The sequence below is a fragment of the Lampris incognitus genome, chromosome 15, assembly GCF_029633865.1.
Source record: "Lampris incognitus isolate fLamInc1 chromosome 15, fLamInc1.hap2, whole genome shotgun sequence".
Classification (NCBI taxonomy): Eukaryota; Metazoa; Chordata; class Actinopteri; order Lampriformes; family Lampridae; genus Lampris; species Lampris incognitus.
The window spans coordinates 3810209-3825814 of NC_079225.1; the positions used below are offsets into that span (position 1 = coordinate 3810209).

The window sequence follows — 15606 nt, forward strand, 5'->3', positions numbered from 1 at the left end:
CTTGAGCAACTCACTCAATTATAAACAAAACATTTTACTGTAGGCCCATGTATACACATTTCTCATTTCTTTTACATGCTCTTTACAATCTTTTTTTTCACATTTCTTCAATCGGTCTTTTTGGTTTTTCTATCTGCCTCTTACGGCGTTCTCTCAGTGTAGTATCACTGCTCTTGGTTTCTTTCATTCCTGTTTCCTCAGGCAGGATTGTCACATCCGGTTGTTTTGTCATGTTTGGTTGTTCGCTTTGTCCTTGAGCTGCCATGTCCTTGTTATTATCCATAATCTCGATATTCCTCTGAGGCACCTTGAGCAGGTGTCTCCTGTTTCGCCTTAGTGTCAGTCCATGCTCTGTGATGACCTCATATGACCTTGGTGTTGTCTCTTTAATCACTTTAGCCAGTGGTCCCCACTGTCCATCACATCTGACCCGCACAGTTTCCTCTTGGGCCAGGGGTTTCAGTGGCACTGCTGTTCTGTTGTAAGCGTTGATTCTGACACTCTTTAGAAATGTTTGACACACTGTGCTCCATCCTCAGTTTTGCTGCTGGAAGCCTGGTCCTCAGCTTCCTTTTCATGAGCATCTCTGCTGGTGAAAGTCCATTCTCCAGTGGTGAGGCTCGGTAGTTAAGAATAGCCAGATACGGGTCCTCACAGTTTTCTATGGCTTTCTTTAGAAGGCGCAGCCAAACATTGGTACACAAAAGAGCCACTCATATCTATGGCTCTGTTAGCGACGGGCATTGGTAAACATCGGATCACAAAGAGCCACGCATATCAGTAGCTCTGACAATGATTCCTAGAGGATAAATTCTGATTCTTATCACCAGCCAGTCAGACTAGCTTGGTCTAGTCAGAAAGGCACGAACTGAGGAAGCCTCTTGGATGAGAGGCGAAACGTCCTCACGGATATATACCAAGTCCAGTTGCACTTGATTCAACTCCTTTGGATAAGTTATGTGTTCAAAACCATAAGTTCCTGCAAACTCCTTGAAACTCCGGCTGCTGAATTGAGGCCCATTGTCACTTATCACAGTGGATGCAATCCCATGTCGTGCGAATATGGCCTTTGTGTGTGCAATTACATGTTCTGCCGTGGTGGTGGACAGCTGACAGAATTATGGGTAATTGCTAGGGTAATCAATCACAAGTAGGTAATCCTTGCCTTTTAGCTGAAATAAGTCCATTCCAACCTTTTCCCATGGCTGTTGTGGTTTATCATGTGACATCATTGGCTCCTTAGGCTGTTGGTATTGATGTCGCTGGCAGACCTCACAGCGTTGCACCAATGTCTGAATGTCTCTATGCATGTTCGGCCAATACAGAACATCACGTGCACGTCTCTTACACTTTTCAATACCCAAGTGTCCCTCGTGCACTAACTTCAGCATTTGTGATTTCATGGAGGTGGGGACTACTATCTGTGTGCCCTTTAACAGAACCCCGTCCACCACAGATTGTAACTCACCCTTAAAGTGCTGGTATGGCTTGACTAGTTTCACTTTGCCAGGTCAGCTAATCTGTTTGATCACACTCTTAAGTGTTTCATCCTCCTGAGTTTCTATTGCCCAACTTATACTGCTAGGTTTACAACATAAATTAGTCGGGAGACGGATTCGAAATTAGCCGTCATGACAGCCGGTATAGTTGATTCACAAAAACTGTAACGTGTCCTCCTCAAGTCACCCGTAATATCAATACCCTGGTTCGCCCATAGGTCGCAGCAACGGATCAGGTATAATCACAACATATAACAGACTCAACCCCTCCTGACTCCTTGTGTCCATTCTACAGTATTCAGATCTATAGAATCTTCAACACTGGAAAGAGGGAAGCTGATGGAAAGATATCATGAGCCTCAGCATGACTGACACGAGCCCCATAGCTTATATTCTAGTGCTACAAGCTGCTGTGAACGGGAGTCAAATTCCTCGTGTGCACAGGTACACGTGGCCAATAAGGTTGATTCTAATTCTTAAGCCACATACTGCTACCGAGAATTCCACTGGAGCCGAGCTCCTCCCTCTTGTCACTTTCCCCCAGAATCAGCGATAACCCCTAACTAGGTACAGGTGAAATCATTTACTGACTGATTTACATCTGCTGAGCCTAATAGACTTGCACAGGGAAAACAAAACTCATCCCCTCAGATTCCCAGGACAATATAAAGCAGGACTGTGTTTGTTCATGTTGTTAATTCAAAGTACGCATTAAGCCTACAAAAGATAATGGCGTAATATAAGCAGTGAAACAAAGCAGGTCTTGAGGATACATTAGAGATGCACGTTAACAGTGTTGCAGGTTATGGGTAAATTCCAAATGACTTGGAACAGCATAGACCTAGCCTGACACTAGTCACGAGAAGTATCCTGAACAGTGTCAGGTGAAGTCTGACGTCGGGAGGTTATAATTAATGTAAGTGATAACACCTGTTGTTGTGGTGCCTCTCTTGAGGGTAGAAAGCTGTCAAATTCCAGCAATGCTCGGTTCCTCCATTTAAAGAATCTTAATTCTTTAAAATTTGCTTATCTATCATCATGAGGCTGCTGGTCTTGATCTTCATTGTAGAAGGTAGATATTGGTGCATCCAGCACACTTACTGTTTGTTTTATAGCAATTAAATATGAACAAAGACGACTATTCACTGGCTTTCTCAATTCTAGTTGGTGCAGTTCCCTTTAACAGAAGTGAAAATGCTTCCTCTGCCACAGGTCTGATGTTATTTCTCTGAATGGGCAGAAATTATTCTGTGTTTTGGTTTCACGTTTGTGTTGATAAATCAAATGGTCACATTGCCTTAGGTGCTGCTCCTGCTGTGGGAAGGCTGCTCTCCCTGCCACAAATGGATGATGGTGAAACCTTGGAGGGTAACCTTTTAATTTATTTCAGATGTGCATAACATGCAGATGCCTCAGCCATGAATGATACACAATTTAAGGGTTTTAATGCATAAGTGAAATCTACAGAGTTGAATGTCTCTTGCACTCATGTTGATTATCATAGAGATTGAGGGGGACCTTCTGATCCAAGAAGGAGACATTTTGATGCAGGTAAGGTTGCCCTTTATATACGTAAAGATAGCTTTGTCTCATACAAGCTGGATGAATGTAAAACTTATGCCATTTGTAAGCCACGTTTTTTTTTAATATATATATATATATATATATATATATATATATATTTTTTTTTTTACAAATTTAACAATGTGAGAAATTTCACTGCTTGTATGCAAAGTGGGCTCATCATGGTCAAAAGTGTCTCTAAAGCTCTTTGAACTCCATAGGAGGACAGAAATGCTGTGGTGAATCTCTGGTCAGATGTCTCCATACCCTACGTAATTAGTGGTGATTTGGGTGAGTACTTGAGATTTTAATCCAGGTCTGACTTATGGACAGAAAAACATCAGTTTGTTCTTTTTTTTTCTTGGTAGAGGATAGAGAAGCAAACATTCTAGCAGCCTTCAAGATGATCTCAGAAAACACCTGTTTACGCTTTCATAGACGCACCACGGAGCTGAACTACATAAAGTTCCTCAATGGCAAAGGGTAATTCATGACAAATCCATGTTTTATTTCCTTCTTGCTTGAGCAGTCACGCATGAATGATCTGAAGATGTTACAAAAATATTTACAAGCCCAGTTCCTTGTTTCTTTTGGTGGTATTCCTGACCAAAACCAGGGGTGCATCTTTAAATAAATTACTCCTTAGGGTGTCCGGGTGGCGTAGCGATCTAGTCCGTTGTCTACCAACACCTATACAAGGATCTTTGGTTCGAATCCCCGTGTTACCTCCGGCTTGGTCGGGCGTCTCTACAGACACAATTGGCCGTGTCTGCGGGTGGGATGCCGGATGTGGGTGTGTCCTGGTCGCTGCAGTAGCGCCTCCACTGGTCGGTCGGGGTGCCTGTTCAGGGGGGAGGGGGAACTGAGGGGAATAGCGTGATCCTCCCACGTGCTACATCCCCTTGGTGAGACTCCTCACTGTCAGGTGAAAAGAAGTGGCTGGTGACTCCACATGTATCGGAGGAGATATGCGGTAGTCTGCAGCCTTCCCAGGATCGGCAGAGGGGGTGGAGCAGTGACTGGGACGGCTCAGAAGAGTGGGGTAATTGGCCGAATACAACTGGGGAGAAAAATCCGAAAATAAATAAATAACTCCTAATCTGCTCTTGGTGTTATTAATACCTATTCTCTATTAAATCCTCTTACTGCCTTTACTCTGTGCTGCTTTCTGGATGTAGCTGTGCTTCCTACGTTGGTTGTCGGGGAGGGGCCCAGCCAGTGTACTATTCCCATTCCTGTAGTATCGGGAACCTGTGCCATGAGATCATCCATGCTCTTGGCATGCATCATGAGCACACACGCACGGATCGTGATGAACACATTACTGTGCAGTGGCAGAGTATCAAGACAGGTACGTACATCAAGAGAGCAAAGGTCACATTTCATTGCAAGACATTGTGCCATGGAAGTTTTGTCTGGCAACCAAGGTAAAACGGCATGTAACAACTCTGTCAAAAGGTAAAGAGAAGAACTTCATGATGAAGGAGGGGGATACTTTAAACCTGCCATATGACCTCAGTTCTATCATGCATTATGGGAAGTAAGTTTTGCACTTCTTGGTTTTTCTCTTCTCAGTTAAGTATTTACAACACGGCTATTGCAGAAAATGGCATGACTTTTCTGTTTTACAGATACTTCTTCACTGCAGATTTAAGTCCTACTATTTTGCCCAAGAAGGATGGAGTGCAGATTGGTCAGAGAAAACACCTCAGCAAACTAGATATAGAAAAAATTAAGAGACTCTACCATTGTGGTAATAATATGGTCTCAATATGTTTTATCACCCTCCACTCTTGCACTACAAACTGCATACAAGCACATAGACGCAACTGTGCATTTTATCAGCCTAATTTTTTGTATTTCCCACTTCACAAATTTCCCTCTATTTAGCCACTGACCTTCTGAAATAACTCGCCAACAATTTTTTTTCTCTCTCTAGATGAACGAGCAAACTTGTAAAAACTTGTCATGGAGGAGGTTGGAGTTCATGGAATTGGAGGTTGAAGGCTTTTTGCCCTAAACCTTCCCCAAGGATAAAATAAAACTGCTGTGTACAGAGTAATTCTTGTGAGCAATCGCGTTTTCCATGTGCATCATATATTGGGTAAAATCAGCGAACTGTTTGGTGTTGAATGTCATGCATTTAAATGTGGCAACAATATTATCAAAAATGGATGTAATTAAATAATTGTTCAAACTCTTTACCACAAAAGGACGAAATTACGACTTAATAGCATCACAAAGTCCATCAGTCATGATAGAGCGGTACGGTGGCCCTAGCACTGTTGCCTCACCGCAAGAAGGTCCTGGGTTCGAACCCCAGGACGTCCTCTGTGTGAAGTTTGCATGTTTTCCCCGTGTCTGCGTGGGTTTTCTCCCATGTCCATTTTGCTTTTGACACTGGCATTTGTGTTCTGACATAATACACATGGATTTGCACATCATCCTCAGTAGTACTTTTGTCATGCTGCAAGCTGGCCCTGCTTAATGTATCAGCTACTATTAAGTGTTTGCCAGGTGTGAACTCGAACTTCAAGTCGTATTTTTGGAGACGTAGCATTAGACGCTGTATACGTGGTGGCGCATCTCCTAGTGGTTTCTGAGATATGGCTATTAGAGGTTTGTGATCTGTCTCTAAAATGGCTGACCTCCCATATACGTACTCATGAAACTTCTCACAGCCGTACACTGCCCCTAGTGTCTCCTTTTCTATTTGTGCTTCCTCTCTGCTGATGTCATAGTGCGGGAGGCATATGCTGCTGGTAACCACTCTGTCATGTTTTTGGAGTAGCACAGTACCTAGGCCGGCTTTTGAAGCATTTGTGGAAACTTTAAGTGGCCTTTCTTCATCGCAGAATCTCAAGACAGGCTCTATTGTCAAAGTGTCCTTTAACCACTCACTCACATGCTCTGTGGTCCACTGCCACACTGTGTCTGACTCTAGCAGGCTTCTCAACGCCCTCGTGTTAGATAAGTAAGGAATAAAATTCCCTAGGTAGTTCACTAAATCTAAGGCTCTTTGCAGGTCCTTCTTGTCTTCTGGTATGGGCATTTCTGCTATAGCTCGGATTTTCTCGGGGTCCGGCTGCACCCCAGCTTCTGATAGCTTTCCCCCCAGGTAAGTTATGTCACTCACACCAAATTGGCACTTCTTTTTGTTCAGTTTTAAACCTGCTTCTTGTGCTTTGTTGAGCACTCTTCGAAGCCTGTCATCATGTTCCTGTTTCGTGCGACCCCAGATTACCACATCATCAATGAATACCCCAACCCCTTCTATTCCATCAAACAGCTGCTGTATAGTTTTGTGGAATACTTTGGGGCAGAACTTATACCAAAAGGTAGTTTTAAGAAACAATGCCTCCCGAATGGTGTATTGAATGTGCATAACTTGGCACTCTCTTCATCTAGCACTATTTGGTAGAAACATATAAGGCATCGAGTTTGGAGAAGTAGCGTGCTCCACCCATAGCACTGGTTATGTCTGATTTGGTAACCTGTAATGCTCCCGCTGAGTCCCTTTATTTAAATCCTTGGGATCTATGCACAGTCTCAGATTACCATCTGACTTTTCTAGTAAGAATTAACCCATTCTGTTGGCTCGTCAATCTTCCTTACAATGTTTTCTTCTATCAGGGTATCTAGCTTCGCTCTCAGCCTCTTTTTGAATGCAACTGGCACTTTCCTTGCTGGGTGTACGACTGGCTCTGCATCAGCCCTCAGCTTAATTTTGTGTTCACCTGGCAAGCGGCCTATTCCTTTGAACACCTCTCTGTATTCTTTAACCAGTTATTGGCTTCTGTTGTCTGCTTTTGTGTCATTTTCTCTGTGTTAATGACATGGACTCTTTTTATTAGTCCTAAAGCCATGCAGGCTTTCAACCCCAGTAGTGCTTGCCTTTCCCCATCTACAAGAACAAAAAGTGCATTCACATTTTTACCATTGCAAGATAGGTTAGCTCTACACACTCCCTTTGTAGGTATAGGCTTGTCATCATAAGTTCTTAGATTTACCTTTTTATCACGCACCTTGGGCTTTTTTCTCAGACTGTAGAAGTCTTTCATTGGCAGGATATTTACCTGCGCCCCTGTGTCCAGTTTCAGTGAAACATCTGTGCCGTTCACATCCACATGTGCTATCCATTCGTCGTCTGTAGTGCTCTCAGCATCATTCACCAGGTCGACGTAGATTGGAGGCTCCTCTTCCTCTTTGTCACTCACTTCATCCACGAGCTTGACTGTTTCCACGAAGAACGGTGTCTCATCCTCAGCACTGCTGCTGTCACCCTTTTTCTCCACAAGCTGCACTTTCTTCTTTGCGAAGCAACATTTGGCGAAGTGATTTTTACCTCCGCACTAACTGCAGTCCTTCCCCACGGCTGGGCACTGTTTAGGCGCGTGCCTGTTGCCACACCGACTGCAGCCCGCGCTCTCCTGCTTTTGAGGCGCTTTTCTGTTAGACTTGACGTTGCTTCTTCTCTTTTCTTTCAGCCGCACAGCATCCACCTCGGCTGTTTCAGCCGCACAGCATCCACCTCAGCTGTTTCAGCCGCGGCGCCGTTGTCAAAAGTCTTTATTTGCACCCTCGTGCTTTCAAACGTTTGGCAAATCTGTATTGCCTTCTCTAACGTGAGGTCCGTGTCTTTGAGAAGTTGCATCCTCACCTTCTTGTCCCTCACTCCAATCACTATTTGATCTGTGATCAGGGATTCACATAATGTCCCGAAGTTACACGAACGACTTTTTAGCCGTAAGTCCGTGACATACTGTTAATAGTAATAATAATAATAAATACATCTTATATAGCGCTCTTCTTATACTCAAAGTCGCTTTACAGTAAACGGGGTGAAACAAGACAACAGATAAACACAGCACAAACATACAGGGATGGATGGGAATGGGGACTACGAGAGGGAGAAGCGGCAGGCACACACGACGCCAGCAGTACTCTCCGACTTAAACAGACACAAAAGGGCAAGAAAAATAAAAAACAACACTACACACGTTGATTTTCTGTAGGGGTTTACTCCCGTAGCCTATTCCTCTCCCAAGGTATCCACTAGGCAGTGGCACTATTTAACCCATAGCTGGGAATTGACTCTGACTCCTTTTGCAGACGACTTCTGAAAACATACCCTTCGTAGGTCACGTTTTTTCTCGGTGTGCAGTACTGGTCAAATTTCGTTATTACAGCCTCGTACTTGTCTTTTTCCGCATCCCCAAAAACAAACGTGTTGTACACGTCCAGTGCGGCGCGTCCTGCTACAGTTGGCAAAAATGCTATTTTCCGCTTTTCTTCGTCGTCTTTTAGACCGATAGCAAGAGTATACAGTTCAAAACTACCCACACGGGATCGCTGGATTGAATCCCCGTGTTACATCCGGCTTGGTCGGGCGTCCCTACAGACACAATTGGCCGTGTTTGTGGATGGGAAGTCGGACGTGGGTATTTGTCCTGGTCGCTACACTAGCGCCTCCTCTGGTCAGTCGGGGCGCCCCCCAAATCGGCAGAGAGGGGGTGGAGCAGCGACCGAGACGGCTCAAAAAAGAACGGGGTAATTGGCCAGATACAATTGGGGAGAAAAAAAGGGAGGGGGGGGGCACAAAACAGCGGCCATCTTCTGGTCGAAAGCGTCATTACCGTTACTGAACTAAAGGCTATTTAAAAAAAATACAGTTCAAAACTTTCCTTGAAAGCTTTTCAGTTTTCGTCGACGTTCCCAGTCAAATTTAACTCGTCTGGCTGACGAAGGGAGTTCATTGTCCGTCCTTTCAATTTAATTTTTCTCCTGGTACCATGCATTGACGAGGCTTGCACACCGGAGTCTTGATTCAGAGTGTTGTAGTGGTTATGCGGCTACATAATTCCCCTTATTGAGCTAGTAGGAACGTTAGTTTACAGCTGCTGTTTCCTCGGTTCGGGTTTACAGTGACACACTTCCGCCCGGCGGGTTTTTTGTTGTTGTAATGGGGGAAGGAATAAATGGTGCACGTTGTGTAGCCGAAAGAGAAAGTTGTCACGACTCCTGCTTGAGCTCCTCTACACTGGTGACCCCGACGTTTGTCTCTTGGTAGTTATCAGAGACAATCTTTCGAACGAACATGGTTGACGAAATCAACGCGGTTTCTCAAGATAACGGATGATGCTACTAAATATTACTACGTGGTATCGGCGCTCGGATGTTCGACTGCAACTAGAGTGGTGAGTCTCCTTACAAATCCTCCGGCGGCAGACAAATACAAGGGGCTCAAAGACCACCTCTTGAAGATGTTTGAACTGTCCGACGCCGAGAGGGCCCACCGTCTCTTTTCTCTGCAAGGCTTGGGTGACAGCAAGCCATCCGAGCTCATGGACAAAATGCTGAATCTGCTGGGACCGGCGCACACACCTGATTTCCTCTTTGTTGTGGAGTTAGAAAACAACGAGACAGGAGACGTGAGAGTAGACGTAGTCGAGGTAGTTTACTAGCTCCAACTTTGCATGTCATACGTTCGACAACGACACTGAACTGTGTACCGGAAGCGGAAGTGCATTATCTGACCTCTTAGGTGAACGTCTCTAGTTATATAGATGTGGGTCACCACACAGGCCCCCCCAGAATTCACCTACACAAAACAGCAAAAGCGCAAGCCATGAACATAAAAATACTCTACAACAGAACAGTCAATGACATAGTGCAAAGTCACGGGGAAAACAAGTGACGAGTCGGGGGGCGGACCCTGCGGCCATAACGGCTGCGCTTCACAGGAGGGGAAACAGATGGGGCCGAAACCCGGGCCATAGGCGGGGCCGAAGCAGGAACAGAGGCAGGTGCCGGGGCCGACCTAGGAGGGCGCCCCCGCCGCGGGGGTAGGGCCAATTGCATTGGCTCCCCAATGTCCAAGTGAGCGGGCTTGAGACGGTCTATAGCGACCCGCTCCGGCCTGCCCCCCATGTCCACCACAAAGTTCTTATCCCCCGCCTCCAGGACGCGGAAGGGCCCGTCGTATGGGGGCTGCAGCGGGGACCGATGGCTGTCGTGCCTAATGAAGACGTACCTCGCCGATGGCAGATCCTTGGGGACGTAGGACCGGGGGAGGCAGTGTTGAGACATCGGAACGGCAGCGAAGGCACCGGCAGCGCTCCGGGACGCACTGAGGTGAGAGGCGGCCGACCAGGGAGCCGTAGCATCCGGAAGAAACTCCCCTGGAACCCGCAGGGGCTGGCCATACACCAGCTCAGCGGAGGAGGTCTGGAGGTCTTCCTTCGGGGCCGAACGCAGGCCGAGCATGACCCACGGGAGCCGGTCCATCCAGTCGCAGCCAGTGAGGCTTGCCCGCAGAGCGGCTTTCATGTCCCGATGGAACCGCTCACAAAGTCCGTTGCTCTGCGGGTTGTACGCCGTAGTGCGGTGGATCTTCATCCCCAGGTGCTCAGCGACCGCCGTCCAGAGCTCCGAGGTAAACTGGGAGCCCCGGTCGCTCGTGATGTCACCCGGCCTGCCGAAACGGGCCACCCAGCAGCCGATGAACGCCCGTGCTACCTCTGCTGCCGTCGTGGAGGACAAGGGAATAGCCTCTGGCCACCTGGTGGCCCTGTCCACAATAGTGAGGAGGAACGTATAACCACGGGAGGGGGGCAGGGGGACCCACCAGGTCAACATTGACGTGGTCAAACCGCCTCTCTGGAACCACAAACGGCGCCAAAGGGGCCTTGGTATGGCGGTGCACCTTGGCGCGTTGGCACGCCACACACGAGCCGGCCCAGGCTCTAACATCCTTACGGAGCCCAGGCCAAACAAGCTTGACGCTCACCAGCTTGGTCGAGGCCTTCACTCCCGGGTGGGAAAGGCCGTGGACGGTGTCGAAAACTCGGCGCCGCCAGGAAGTAGGCACCAGGGGGCGCGGTTGACCGGTGGAGATGTCACAGAGGAGGGTGGTGTTGGCCGCGTCGAACGTCACGTCCTCCAGCCGTAGCGCCGTAGGGGTCGACCGGTAGGCTTGAACGGTCGCGTCCTTGGCTTGGTCCGCTGCCATAGCGGCGTAGTCGAGTCCCAAGTGAACGGCGTTAACAACCGCCCGTGAAAGGCAGTCGGCGACGAAGTTATCCTTGCCCGACACGTGTTGTATGTCCGTGGTAAACTCGGAAACGGCCGCGAGATGGTGCTGCTGACGCCCAGACCACGGTTCTGAGGTTTTGGCCATACCGAACGTCAGCGGTTTGTGGTCCACGAAAGCGGTGAACTGTCGGCCCTCCAATAGGAACCTAAAGTGTCTGGTTGCGAGGAAGAGACCCAGTAGTTCCCTATCAAAGGTGCTGTATTTGCGCTCGCTCTCACGGAGTTGTTTACTGAAGAACGCCAACGGCTGCCAGCCCCCCCCCCCCCACCCACTGCTCACACACGGCCCCCACGGCGTAGTCGGAGGCATCCGTTGTAAGGGCTATGGGGGCGGCAGGCGACGGGTGAGCTAGCAGCGCAGCGTTGGCCAGCGCGGTCTTGGCGGCCACAAAAGCCTCGTCCATCCCCGAAGACCAGTCCAGCTCGTCCTTAGACTTCTTACCCCGCAGGGCCTCATACAGGGGACGCATGATGTGGGCGGCACGGGACAGGAAACGGTTATAAAAGTTCACCATGCCCTGGAATTCCTGCAGCGACTGTACAGTGCGGGGGCGGGGGAACATGGTGACAGCCTCAACCCTGGCAGGGAGGGGAACGGCCCCCTGTGGAGTGATGTGGTGCCCGAGGAAGGTGATGGACGACTCCCCGAACTGACACTTAGCTGGGTTGATGATGAGACCGTGTTCGCTGAGCCTGTCAAACAGCTGTCTGAGGTGCGTCATGTGTTCCTCCGCCGACGCGCTGGCCACGAGGATGTCGTCTAAGTACACAAACAAAAATGGCATGTCGCGGAGCACAGAATCCATAAGGCGCTGAAACGTCTGCGCCGCCCCTTTAAGGCCGAAAGGCATACGTAAAAACTCAAAGAGCCCAAAGGGTGTGATGACAGCCGTTTTTGGGACATCCAGTGGGTGGACCGGCACTTGGTGATACCCCCGCACTAAGTCGATTTTGGAATAGATGGCAGCGCCCGCCAGGTGGGTAGAGAAATCTTGTATGTGCGGTATGGGGTACCGGTCGGGGGTCGTGGCATTGTTTAGGCGACGGTAGTCCCCGCACGGGCGCCAACCCCCGTTGGCCTTAGTAACCATGTGAAGAGGGGAAGCCCACGGGTTGTCAGAACGGCGGACAATGCCGAGGCGCTCCATAGTCGAAAACTCCTCCCTGGCTATTGCGAGCTTGGCCGAGTCGAGGCGTCGGGCCCGGGCGTAAACTGGGGGGCCCACTGCGGTGATATGATGTTCCACGCCGTGCTTGGCCACCGCCGAGGAGAAGGTGGGTGTGGTGAGCTCGGGGAAATTTGCGAGCAGGCGTTGGTATGGATCCCCGGCGGAGAGTGTGTTAGCGAGGCACAGCGCTCCAGCGCCCCCAAGCGTGCAGGGGTATGACGCAAAAGAGACGGCATCAATCACGCGACAGTTTTTAACATCCACCAGCAGGTTGAAAGCACAGAGGAAATCCGCACCTAGGAGCGGGGTGGATACAGCAGCCATCACAAAGTCCCAGCCGAAACGTCGGCCGCCAAAACACACGTCCACATGTCTGATACCGTACGTCCGAATGGACGTGCCGTTGGCGGCGTCCATCTGGGGGCCGTGACTGTCGGTCATCGTGTCCACAGCTTGTGCTGGTGGTATGCTGCGTTGAGCGCCAGAGTCAACCAGCAGCCGCTGGCCCGACAAGGAGTCTCTGATGAACAACAGCTTGCAGTCACGGCCGGCGCCCATAGCCGTTAACGAGCGCCGGCCTTGGCGTTTCCCTGAACCCTGTAACTGCAGGGTTTGCGACACCGTTTTGCTTTTGCCCCAAACCTGGTGTTAGAAGACTAGACTAATACTTTATGTCTATCTTTGCGCAGATGAAGTGGATTATTAAACCGTTATAAAGAATCGTACTGACTACCGAACTTCTGCTGGAGGGAAAAATGCAGCCTCCGTTTTATTCGGTCGTTTTGGGAGAAGAAAATGAAGCGCGTCTCAGTGACGTAATCAATCCGCGCATGCAAGCGCAACACCGCCCACTTGTGGACAAACAAAGTCGTAAACAAAATAATAGTACACAGTAACACATAGTCATACAAATACACTAGTGTCATATCTCAACACTCCCACTTATGAATCATGAGCTTACTGTATACCTTTTCATATTCATAGAACAAAATAAAAAAAAACTTGGTATAACCCATACCACTCACATTTCACACACCAAACATTGCCTTAGCAAATGTCTTCAGTTTTACCTTGGATGCGGGCTTCGTCATTACATCCGCAACCATTTCGTCTGTAGGGCAATACACCAATGACATCCTTTCCTTTGACTCCTTGGAGTACACACAATGGTCTGATTGGTTTTGTGTAAAACCATCACCTGTCAAACACTCGTGTAACAGTGAGTTCCAATTGCGGCCAGACTGCTTGAGGCCGTAGATTGACTTCTCTAGTTTACACACTAGTTTTTCTCCCTTCTCAATATTACTATCAGGTTGTTCCATGTATATGTCATAGTCTATGGGGGCATGAAGATAGGCCGTCTTTACATCCATCTGGTGTAAAATCAAGTCATATTGAGCCGCCTTCTGTAGAAGCACTCAAACACTTGTTAGGTTGGCTGTTGGCGAAAATGTCTCCCCATAATCCACCCCAGCTCTCTGGCTATATCCCTTTGCTACAAATCTAGCCTTGTACTTGTCGTGTCCGTCTATATCTGTCTTTATCGAATACACCCACCTTCCTCCCACTGTTTTCTTGCCCTCTGGCAATTTCATAAGGGTGAATGTTTTGTTGTCTCTTAGAGACTCCATTTCCTCGTCCATTGCCCTGGACCACTTTTCTGATTCTGGCGATTCCATAGCCTCTTTAAAGGTCAGAGGGACACCGCACACTGCCCCGTATGCATAATCTATAGTAGTGAGTGAGCTGTCATCACTGTCGCCCTGACTATAGTCAATCAAGTATCTCGGAGGGTTGCGTTCCCTTTGGGGGTACCTCCCACTGGCTGAGGCTTGTGACGTCACCCTTGGGTGCTCCTCGTCATCATCCTCGGGTGCTGACTGTGTACCGTCAGTCTGTACATTTTTCTGTACTCTAGGCTGAGTTGCAGCTGTCTCAACAGACTTTCTCTCTCTTACCCAGTCTTCTGGGTGTAGACCTGGTGTCTGAGTCTCATTTTCACTAGTTGCCTTGTGTACAAACTTAACTAGTCTGTGTTTCTGTACTTTCTCTTGGTCAGGGTAGTAGACTAGGTAGGCCGGGCTGTTCTTGTCGTGTCCTACAAAACGCCCCCTCTCACATCTAGAATCTAACTTTCCCTTGTCCTGCTGCTAAGCATAGCATTCTGTCCCGAACTTTTGCATTCTAGCCATGTTGCACTTTTTTCCTGTCATTGCCGTGTATGGCGTAGTGCCTGTGTGCTTGTTGAAGCATCTGTTTCTGTTTTGGGTAAACTTCCCTTCTATGCATACTGCACACTCTTTGTCAGGTTTACACACTTTACCCTTTATATGCATACCATTAGTGATATCCTGTAGCTTTATGATATCGTCATAGTTGCAGTGGCCCATTATCTCATGCCAAGTTTCTATATCATGGCTCACATGGCACTTTTCAACAACACATTCAGTTTGCAAATAGTACATTTTCCCCTGTACAAAAATGTCAAACTGGTACCATCCAGTGACATCAAGGCATCTCTGCCCTCTTCGAAGAACACACTGGCTCCGTGTGCTGTCGCAGACTTCACAGAGAAGAGCTCTTGGGGGTACGATGGAATATATAGTGCGTTCCGCAGTGTCACTCTACACCGTTGCCCCTCACTGTCGAGCAGACATACCGTAACATCTCCCCTGCCCTGCACCACACCAAAGGTGCGCTTACCGTCCGCCAGCTCCATGCAGTGTTTCTCTGGCTCGAACGAGCTGTCAAAGCTCTTGAACTTCTTCTTATCATTGACTATGTGGGAAGAAGCCCCACAGTCCACAATCAATCCTGGTTTGAACTGTTGCCGTCGTCCTGGTCCTGCTGAGCTGGTCTCTCCAGCCTGCACTCTGAAGATGTAGTTCTCTTCTTCCGCAGCATTCCCCGGTCCCTGACCTCGACCTGCTCCGTGACCACCACCGCCGCCGCCACCTTGCTCGCGTGCACACCTGGCTCCATCAGCGCGGTCCTTCTTGCACACTTTGTCCGTGTGACCCTTGACCCGGCAGAAGCTGCACCACACGCTGCGTGAACAGTCCGTTTTCCGATGGCCTTTGTCAACGCATCGCCAGCACACCGTTTGTTCATCATCTCCCTCACAGCGTTTCACTGGCTTTTTCTTAGGCGCTGCGTGGGCCTTCATCACCCTCTCGGACGTCTCGTCCGATGCTGTAGCATTAGCTACATCCTCTGCCGCCTCAAAGTTTCTCAATTTGCCCTTAAATTGTCCCAATGTCAACTCACTGTCGCCATGTGTC

At 48.6% G+C, this 15606-nt stretch overlaps 1 protein-coding gene across 2 annotated transcripts; it reads left to right on the forward strand.

Annotated features, from left to right (window-relative positions):
- The first annotated feature begins 2821 nt into the window (after window positions 1-2821).
- LOC130125523 (hatching enzyme 1.2-like) lies at window positions 2822-5121 on the forward strand. Of its 2 annotated transcripts, XM_056295108.1 has the most exons (8): window positions 2824-2867; window positions 3004-3050; window positions 3284-3353; window positions 3431-3545; window positions 4241-4413; window positions 4521-4602; window positions 4694-4815; window positions 5002-5121. In XM_056295108.1, exons 1-8 carry the CDS (start codon window positions 2843-2845, stop codon window positions 5019-5021), a joined length of 654 nt encoding a protein of 217 aa, XP_056151083.1. In that variant the 5' UTR covers window positions 2824-2842; the 3' UTR covers window positions 5022-5121. The 2 variants fall into 2 exon arrangements, with proteins under 2 accessions (XP_056151082.1, XP_056151083.1); XM_056295107.1 differs by having other exon boundaries at window positions 2822-3050.
- Window positions 5122-15606: the final 10485 nt, after the last annotated feature.